The sequence below is a fragment of the Eurypyga helias genome, unplaced genomic scaffold (genome assembly GCF_000690775.1).
Source record: "Eurypyga helias isolate BGI_N326 unplaced genomic scaffold, ASM69077v1 scaffold45857, whole genome shotgun sequence".
NCBI lineage: Eukaryota > Metazoa > Chordata > Aves > Eurypygiformes > Eurypygidae > Eurypyga > Eurypyga helias.
The window spans coordinates 1-10,455 of record NW_010260743.1 but is presented as its reverse complement, the minus strand read 5'-3'; the positions used below and the strand labels follow the sequence as shown (position 1 = coordinate 10,455).

General features: G+C 42.2%; 1 protein-coding gene across 1 annotated transcript; it reads left to right on the top strand.

Moving 5' to 3' along the window:
• Window positions 1–302: 302 nt before the first annotated feature.
• EED (embryonic ectoderm development) lies at window positions 303–9,811 on the top strand (the record flags this gene model as incomplete). The annotated part of the gene is made up of 10 exons (XM_010155122.1): window positions 303–395; window positions 1,296–1,361; window positions 2,120–2,245; window positions 2,362–2,443; window positions 4,002–4,093; window positions 5,022–5,155; window positions 6,264–6,369; window positions 7,474–7,632; window positions 8,059–8,132; window positions 9,483–9,811. Coding segments are annotated over 10 exons (1,059 nt in total), but the record flags the coding sequence as incomplete, so codon positions are not given.
• Window positions 9,812–10,455: the final 644 nt, after the last annotated feature.

Here is a 10,455-nt window from a genome sequence, read left to right as displayed (position 1 = left end):
TAGAGATGTCAGTCCTTCCCCTTCACTTCTTAAAAACTTGGGGGGAGGAAGAAAAGGGGTGCGTGTGTGACAGAATATTCTTCTAACCTCCTTTAGATAGCCAAGTTAAAATGTGATGTTACAAAACTGTTCTTTTTAACTGTTTGCTATCTGAAATTATAGTGGATGTGAACCTAGTAGTTTGAGGTGGAAAGCATATTAATTAAACTGTTTACCACCACAGCTGAATTTCACAGAAATAATATGCCTGTGGGTTTCTTTTTGTGTGTGTGTGTGTGTGTCATCTTACTTTACATCTGCAGGAGGACCATGGTCAGCCTTTATTTGGAGTCCAGTTTAACTGGCACAGTAAAGAAGGTGATCCTCTCGTTTTTGCCACTGTAGGCAGCAACAGAGTGAGTAATCTGGTTTTAACCGTGAGCCTTTCCGTGTGGGTCTGCTTGCATTCTTTTTTTCAACCGGTGCCTTGGCCTGTGTTTAGTATGGACACAGGAGACTTCCTACAGAAAGCTTTATTGCGGAGGTATGTAGCATCTGTTACTGGGGAGAGTTGCATCCTCTGGATTGCTTTATGGATGCATGTGTTAGTTATTTGGGAATTAGCCTGTATAGTAGAGAAAAAGATCCTGCAGTAATGTGAACATGGGGTAAGGAAGAGAGGTGCATAAATGGATCTTCTCACTAAAATTACTCAGATGTTATTGTTTCCAAAAGATCACATGCTCTAAAATGTGATAAGTGTCTGCAATGATGCCAGGCAGCTCAGTAGCCAAATTAATGTCCTGTGCAGAGCGAATTTATAGGCTTTTTCTGAACAAAGATCGATGTCATTTCAGTCTTGAAAATAACTCCCGAAGTGCACTCTGTGCCAGTGTTGCGGATAAAAAAGAAGCCTTTCATTTCCAGGTTTGTTCCACCTGGCAGTTAGCGAAAGTGCTGAACTAAGTTTAAACAAGGTATCAATGGCTCATTAAAAGACCAAGTTGTGTTAGAAATAGCTGCAGTAACTCATTCCAAATAGAGTTTAATCTTACTAAGACCATTTGAGCAGTAGGTTTTAATGTTTGGGAGGGACTGCTGAGAAGTCCTGGAGTGGTGCTTTACCAAAACTATGAGCATTCTTTTATCAAACCATTTCCCCCTGTTTGAAACAAACAGATGATGGATGAAATCTAAACCATAAGGGCACACTGCCTCTCCCCATCAGGAAGTGAGTATGCAGGTGCCGGTGATTTCCTTCTGAAATACCACAAGTAAGCAGCAATCTCTTCCACTGTGTTATTTTTTTTCTCCAGGTTACTTTATATGAATGTCATTCTCAAGGCGAAATCCGTCTGTTGCAGTCCTACGTGGATGCTGATGTATCCTTTTAAGTGAAAAAGGCACTTGTTCTGCTGCTTTTTCATCAGAAACGAAGAGGTGTTGTAGGAAAAAGCACACGAAGGTTTGGTCTGTGATTTAATGCTTTGCTCGTGTGGCACCTTCCTTATGTTAGCTCCAAGTCTTACCTCTCCCCCACATCCTAGAGTCCCTCCTATTGAAAAAATATTAGAAATGCAGACTCGTGGACCATGCTTTATTAAAATATTTGAAAACCGATTCTCCATTGGTTTAATCTTCCCAACAGTAATATTTGTGTAATGTTTCACATTCCCCGCTTTACAGTGGTTGCAGTTTCCCTGTGAATTGGAACTGGGTTTAAAGCCTAAGAATTAGGTTTCAAGCTCTGAAGTGGCAGTAACTTGCGTTGATGATCATTTGCAGTACTCAGGTCAATAACTGGTGAACCCAGTCTTGATTCAGTCTTATTTTATTCCCAATCTTTGGATGGTCTGGCGAAAGGGGTTGAAAAGTGATACCAAGAGAGAGAAAGGCATTCCTTGTATGTTGTGGAATAGCAGTGAGGAAACTGGCATCTCTGGAAAAGGTGATGTTACTTGTATTTGCAAATGTATAATCAAATATCTTCTTATTGGCTCCAGCAGAGGCTCCTGGGAACTTGCATGAAATAGCAACAAGTTTACTTAAAAAAAAATTTAAAAAAATCCCATTGTTTAAAAAAAACAGCCAACGAAAAAACTCCTGTTTGGTCAGTGTTCCTTAACGTGAGCTGTTTTAGGCAGATGAAAATTTCTATACCTGTGCGTGGACATACGATAGCAATACAAGCCATCCTCTCCTGGCTGTGGCAGGGTCCAGGGGTATCATTAGGATAATTAATCCTATCACAATGCAGTGCATAAAGGTGAGTGCTCCAAACTCCGAGATACAGCTTATGTTGCAGAAAGACATGAAACATGTCTTCTAAATACATGTGAACATGAGGGGAAATGATAACTTGGTCTCTGAATTCTGTCCCAGCACTACGTGGGCCATGGAAATGCAATCAATGAACTGAAATTCCATCCAAGAGATCCAAATCTCCTTTTATCTGTAAGCAAAGGTGAGGAAAAAACCCTCTTCTGTTTTTGTATAAATCAGGATACTTTGGATTGGATTTTGGTCTTGAAAATGGCCAAAATTTCCATGCATTTTTTTTTATGAATGGCACTGAAGAAGTTTACCTTGGAAGTCCAGAGCAAATCCTGCTCTTTTATGGCTGTATATCCGGCACATACTAAATCCATGGCCTACAATAAACATAACTCCACCTGTGGTGCAAAGGGATTGTGAACAGTGCTGCTTTTAGGAGGGAGGAAACATGAGCATTGGGGTTGCTCTTTCCTTTCTAACAGTCTAGCTGAAGGTTTTTCAGTTGTTGAATCGCGTTGCCATCTAGTGGGGACATCCTCAGGCCGCAGACAGCGTGTGCCTGGGGAAAACTCCGAGTCTGTCCCTCGGGAGCAGCTCTGACTTCAGCTGGACTTTGTGTAAAAAGTACATTAGTGAAGGGAGAAGAGAGGTTTTGTTGTTGTGCCTTAGGGCCTTCTTCAGAGTATCTAACCAGTCACAACTTCCTCATCTTGACTGTTTTGCGAAGTCAGGGAATGCTTTGTCTGCCGCAAGAGCGAGCCTTCAGGAGTGCTAGAGTTGGAAAAGTTCACGTAAGGGGACTTCTGGATTTATAATATTTGGTATTACTACACAAGAAGAGACGTTGGGAACCCCTGGTTATTGCAACTGTCAAGTTTGGGCTGTAGGTTTGCAACGCTGAATTTCTTGAGTTCTGTATGTTTTTTGGCTTGTCATTTTACCAACGTTTGGCACAAGCTCTGACAATACAAGGTTTAATGTGCCATCTCTGGACCAGGTACAGTCTCTGAGAGGGCACAAGGCAGGAGGATACTGGAGTCTCGGAACTGCTGGCTGAGAGCTGAGTAGAAAAAGACAAAAATATCTGGGACTGCGTGGCCTTCCAGTTGGTGTTGCTGTAGTTCAGAGCAGCGTACCTGTGGGATCCAAAAGGGAAATGCGCTAGAGGTTCCCATTTCCAAAAGGGAAATACTGTAGAGGTTCATCATTAGAAATTGTTAAAGCTGTCTTTAAACAAGTGGATTAGTCCCATGGACTTTGGAATACATGTTGTTTCTAGGAACAGTTTTCTCATCCCTACAGTCTGTGGGTCATAAAGAAGAATATTTTAAAGTTAAAAAAAAATGGAAACACAAAACTTCTCTGAATGCTGATGTGAGAATGGCTGGAAGGAACTCTGACGTTTTTTGATATAGACAAGTATTTTTGAGATAAGACTGAATAAAAGCAAACTTGTCCACGATCAGACTCTGGTATTTGGATGGTCTAGAGATCCAAGTATATTTTTGTGGAAGCTGGCCCTCTGGGAGGGGAATGGGCCTGCTTGCGCAGTTATGGAATGACCCTAACGAGTTTAGTTGTAATGGCAATTCTAGCTAAGGGAGTTCCGTTGTTTCTTACAAGCGACGAAGAATTAAGTGCCTTTTTGATGTTTACGTGAAGCCCTGTTATTGAAAGTGGTTAACCTGAAATATATTATTCATATGTACGTATAAAAAGCAGCATGTAATTTTATTTGTTCTTTATAGATCATGCATTGAGACTGTGGAACATCCAGACAGACACGCTGGTTGCAATATTTGGAGGAGTAGAAGGGCACAGGGATGAGGTGTTAAGTGCAGTAAGTGGAAGACTGTGGGGCAGTGATTTAGATTTACAAAGGGTAGCAAGCCTACAATATGCAACTTTTTATCCTCTTGTGCACTGTTTTGATATTATACCGACTTAAAAAACCCCCCGAAGTGCATAAATACTGGTTTAAGGGGATAGACAAGTGTAAATCTACGGTGGTTTCATTGATCTGGCCACCTCTCGATACACAGGTCAGGTGTTCCCTTTCTGTGTCTTTGAGTAGCTAGTTTTTCACAGTGCAGCCTAGAAGTAACCATAATAGAGCTTAGTGGGGCTAGAATGAATAAAATGTTTTCACGATGATCCCACTCTTGAGGTCTTATCCAGCCAAAGCAGCAAGAACAAATAAAACTTGAGATGTGGTAGGGAAGGAAAGAAGTTATTTCAGGTGAGTTATGCTGCTTTTCAGTGGCTGTGAACAGACACTGGCACCCAGCACATGCCAGCTAGAATAGCTGCCTTTTAATATGCTGCTCCTAAGAACTGTTTCCATTTCTGTTGTCTGCCCTGAAAGCTGAGGGGTGCATCTCTGTGAAACCTGACACGCCATTTATTACTCTCTCGTGGTTCTGAATAGTCATCACCCATGTCGTAGCCCTGGGATTCTGCCAGAGTTGCTCCATAAAATGAAACCTAGGGAATTTTCTGAAGGGGGGAACACTAGTAGTAGATTCATTGTCTGTCAGTACTGTTGAACATGCCTCTCTTTCTTGAGAGTGAGTAAATATAATTATTAAGATACTGCACTTCATTTCAGTGAGCAGGATTAAGTAACTAGTGTTTTTCTATTTGAAATACACAGTTTTATTGCATTCTCTAAGGCAAAAATGCTGTTTTGATGGAAATGATGGAATAAAATCTGAGTTGATGTAACGCAGCTTAAGCTGTCCGTCCTCAAAATTATTTCATATATGTAGGATTATGATCTTCTGGGTGAAAAAATCATGTCCTGTGGGATGGATCACTCTCTCAAACTCTGGAGAATTAATTCCAAGAGAATGATAAATGCCATCAAGGAGTCTTACGAGTACAACCCAAATAAAACCAACAGGTGCGTAGGCTTCATCTTCCTGGCCCTCATTGCGAAGCGTGGATATTCTCATCACTGGCCCAGGCTGATTCCTATCCAGACTGGGGGCAGCAAGTGAGCGGGGGATTGTGCTGGATACTGAATCTCTCTAGCAGAGGTGTTTTACTGATGTTTGCTTCAGTAGGATTTTACTGAATTCAGATTTAAAGTCATGACACTTTTATTTTTAACTATCTTAATTATTTCTTATCTGCTTGACTAGAAAATGTCTGGAATTATCATCTCTCTCATCCCTAATTAAAACTTGTAATTCACCATGTTTCAGATTGTCAGTGGCTTTTCTTTCTCTCACCCCAAAATTTCTAGAAAGGAAACAAATCCATGTAATGAAATGTAGCAAATAGTTTTGGGTAGTTATTACTAATTATTGTATCTATTATCTGACTTTGGGGTGGGGGCAAAGCTGTTTATGTAGTAATGACCTTCGTATTCATCATTCTCTGATCTGACTCTCGGATACGAGTAAATTGTCACGTAAACAGAGCAATTAGCTACATGATAGATAAATCCTCCTTTATGAAGTTCATCAACTTTTAAATCTCAACTTCCGGTTAAACCATTGAAAGAATTGAGGAGCCTAAAACATACTGAACATGGGCAGCAATGAGAAGAGCTGTGAAAATGCTCTGGCTTTTTTTGGTAACACTAAGTGCTGCTTTTTTAGCATGGTTTTTAAATAATTTCTTTTCTAGCGGGCTTTTCCATTTATCGATGAACACGTTGCAGAAGCAGGAAAACTGAGCTTTAATTCCTTCCTGAAGCGCTCGGCGCTGGAAGCTGTATTCAGCAGCATCTGAAGGAGCAGTTCTGTGCAGCATTGTCTGCGCAGTCTTGTGCAGTGGGGGATGATATTGTTAGGAATGAGGATGAAAACGGGGACTGTTCCCCTTAAAAAAAAAAAAAAAAGGCAAGAAAACAATATACAAGATTGACTTTGTTATGAAACTGTTAAAATGACAAAAAAGGCAGGCTTGGCCTTTTAACACAGAGACATCTTAAAACTGGCTGTTAAAAATTGGACTTGTGCTTCTTCCTTTCTCTTAACCTCACTTGGTGATTTTCTCCATAGGCCTTTTATTTCCCAGAAAATTCACTTCCCTGACTTTTCTACGAGGGACATACACAGGAACTACGTTGACTGTGTACGATGGTTGGGAGATCTAATTCTTTCCAAGGTAAAGTGGCAGCTTTTTCAGCTACATTGATCCTGCCTGTTTGTTTTGAGGGTCGTAAACAGTCGAGGTTTTACTAGAATTTGGGTAGTAGGGTAACTACAGGCTACGTCAAAGGATGTAACGTGGCATACTGTGACTTGTGTCAGCTGTCAGGATGTATGGATAAGCAGCTTGTACTCAAATAAAATTATCCCTACAGCCGTACCCCTGCTAAAAGTACAGGGGTGCCAACTTTCCCCACTGGTAGAGAGTACAGAAAGATATGTAGATACTGAGGAGGGGTCTTGCTGACAAAGGGAGAAATGGGGGTTCCCACAGTGGGCTGACTCTGAGAGAATTGGGTTTGTTCAGCCTGGAGAAGAGGAGGGTCTGGGGAGACCTTACTGCAGCCTTCCAGTACCTGAACGGGCTACAAGGAAGCTGGGGGGGGACTTTTTACAAGGGCCTGTAGTGATAGGACAAGGGGTAATGGGTTTAAATTGAAAGTGGGGAGGTTTAGATTAGATATCAGGAAGAAGTTCTTCATGGAGAGGGTGGTGAAGCACTGGCACAGGTTGCCCAGAGAAGCTGTGGATGCCCCATCCCTGCAAGTGTTCAAGGCCAGGCTGGATGAGGCTTGGAGCAACCTGGTCTAGTGGATGGGGTCCCTGCCCATGGCAGGGGGGGTGGGACTGGGTGGGCTTTAAGGTCCCTTCCAACCCCAACCATTCTGTGATTCTATGAACTCTGACTCTACTGTTCTATGAACTCGCGTGTAGGGTCCTGTTGGTTGAAGGGGTTGGGTGAAGAACCCTCGACCTAGGTTAAACCGCCCAGGGAGGGGTGTTTGAGCACATCTGGTTGCCTTCCCTGCAGCGGATGAGGGAGGCTCTCAGCGCTGTTCCCTGGCAGAGCGGTGGGGGCAGCAGCCTCCTAGCGATGGCCAGTGACGTGTTGCTGGTGACGTCCCTGTGGGTGAAGGACAGAGGGGAGATTTTCAGTTTTATGGTTCCTTTTAATGTCGTCGGGCAAGCTGAGAGGAAATATTTGCTTGTAGTTAGGCTGGATGTGCAGTATAAATTACAAATGCAGGTGATATTTTTTTCCCCTACTGTTTCTCCCTAGTCTTGTGAAAATGCCATTGTGTGCTGGAAACCTGGCAAAATGGAAGACGACATAGATAAAATCAAGCCCAGTGAATCAAATGTGACCATACTTGGAAGGTTTGATTACAGCCAGTGTGATATATGGTACATGAGGTTTTCAATGGATTTCTGGCAAAAGGTATGTGTGAGCTTTGACTTTGCTCTGTTTGGAGGCGCACAACGTTTTGTGGGTTCTTTATCAGTAGATGTGGGTTGACCTGATGCCATGTGTGAGAAGCAGAACGATTTGCTGCAGGGGCTTTATATGAAACTGTAGTAGCTCTAGATTTTTCATCCAGGGTTCTGCCTGATGGAAAAAATTCCACCCAAGATATAAGTGGTTTCCACTAAAAGTATCTTTATTGATATCTTTCTCCCCCATCTGCTGAGGTGGATAATAAAGTTGGAGGCAGGAGGTAAATTTTACAGCCCTTCCAACAAACTTACTCATGTTCCAACGTTCACATGTAATTTACCAGCTATAGAGCCTTTAGGAAATTCTGACTTCTGGGTTTTTTTTGAGATAGTAGTTTAAAACTCCTACATCCTCTGCTTTCTTTTAAAGATGCTTGCTCTGGGCAATCAGGTTGGCAAACTTTATGTCTGGGATTTAGAAATAGAGGATCCTCATAAAGCCAAGTGAGTACACTACTTTGATTTTGTTTTAGTTAAGACAGGATGTTGGGGTACTTTTCCATTTTCCTTTACTGATAATTATAAAAATTCTTTAGATCACTTTCCATTGTAACTACTAAGTAAATAAATATTCTGAGCCCCTGAAGGTGAACTTCTATTTTTATTTTTACTGATTTTTAAAGTTTTTATTACCGTAGTGCCAAGAGGCCCCAGTCAGACTGTGGTTGGTGCCGTATGTAGATACAGGAAAAGACAATTTGTTCCTCGAAGTGCTTACAAATTAGGTGGCAAATTTACCAAGCAATTAGGAGAATATGTGGTAGGTGGGTGTAGCACATGACAAAGGCAAAATAGGTGAGAGGACTGGAGTCATGAGAGTTATAGCTATGAGCATAATGTGGAGAAGGCAGTAGGGCTTTCCAGTTCCTTACCCATGTGGCCAGGCAATTTGCATGGAAGCATTGCATTTTTGAGGTTGGAAAAGAGCTTTTAAGATCAAATCCAACTGTTACCCAACACTGTTCATACCACTAAACCACGTCCCTCAGTGCCACATCCACATGTCTCCTAAATTCCCCCAGGGATGGTGACTCCACCACCTCCCTGGGCAGCCCGTTCCAATGCCCGACAGCCCTTTCCATGAAGAAATTTTTCCTAATATCCAATCTAAACCTCCCTTGATGTAACTTGAGGCCATTTCCTCTTGTCATATTTTACAGCTTATCCCATTTTACAGCATGTCTTTTATATCTATATAAACACACAAATAAGAATAACGTGTATAGAATGTAGGTAGGCTACGTATATACATAACACACGCATTGTGTTTGTATATGTGCTGTAAAAAATACATACAAATCTAATTTATATATGTAATCTGCATAAGTGTGTGTGTGTGCATATATGTAAATGTAGGAAGTCCCTGAAAATGCGGCCCAATTTAATCACCCAATTTAGGGACATGGGTTAGTGGGGGACTTGGCAGTGCTGGGTTAACAGTTGGACTCTTAAAGGTCTTTTCCAACCTAACCAATTCGATGATCCTGACGACGGTATTTCATCCCTAACCACCGGGAAGGAACGCTGACTGCGAAGTCCTAGATAAGGTGATTCAGTCAGCCTGCAGTCAGGGCTTCAGCGAAACCGGGTGGGTGAGAAGTGGCAGTGGGCGAACAGGAGACAACTGCTTTCCCGAGTCCGCATTTGGAGTACAAAATACAGCAGGAAGGGCATAATCCCATTGCCCTCCGGTTCCTCCTGGCTCTATTTAGGAGGCTGGTGAAACAGTGCTCCATAGTGTCGTAGCAGGTGCAGACTTCACATTCCAGCTGAATAATTTTCTTTTATTTATAGGTGTACGACTCTTACTCATCCTAAATGTGTCGCTGCCATCCGACAAACCAGTTTTAGCAGGGATAGTAGTATCCTCATAGCCGTGTGCGACGATGCCAGTATCTGGCGCTGGGACAGACTACGATAAATTCCTTTTTCTTAATTCAAAATAGAAAATATATTTTCAAATTATAATACAGTCTGTTAACTGGCTAGTGCGGTAGATGCGTTTAGCGTAGGCTTTCTCGAAGGTTCGGCAGGCTGGAGCTGAACTTAGTGATGTTTACATTCTGTGTATGGTTCTGCTTGAAATTGCTGCTTTTAATAAAAAGAAGTATTTTTGTAAAGTTTTCTGAATTGTCCATTTTAATTATTTCCCACCTGGCCTGTGAGGTTCTTGAGGGGCGGCTGTCGCACAGGTAGGCACCGGCTGGCTAGAAACGTGGGGCGTGCGTGCTCGCCGCTGAGCTTGTGCCTTTTGGGCTGAAACCCTACCGAAGCTATGGAATGTTGTCCAGGGACCACACAAAGGAAGTACTGCACTTAGGGGTGGACTGTAAATACACATTACACCGTTTGAGCTCATTCCTTAAGTTAGTTGCACATTGAAGTTGGTTAAGTTTTAATAATCTCAAATTGGGATGTGCTTTTTCACCTTTTCTGTTACTGATTAGGGGGAAAACTTTACTGGCTCTTTTTCTGGGGGGGTGACATTGCTCTACTGTTTGGATTCTGGCTGTTTAGTTACCGTGATTGTCTTAAATCAGTGTTAGTTGCTGGCAATATATATTAATTGTCTCTATTTTCAGTATCTCCAAACAGCCTCATCAGTGTCTAACGTGCCCTAGGAATAAGGAACTCTGAAATCGACACGATTTCATACAGGTTTAAAATACGCACAGTTGCTAAAAATGAAAGGGAAATGGGTAAGACGGCGGACGGTTTACAGGGACGGTTAACTGCCGGAAGGGAAGAGCTCAGAGAGCTGTGGTCA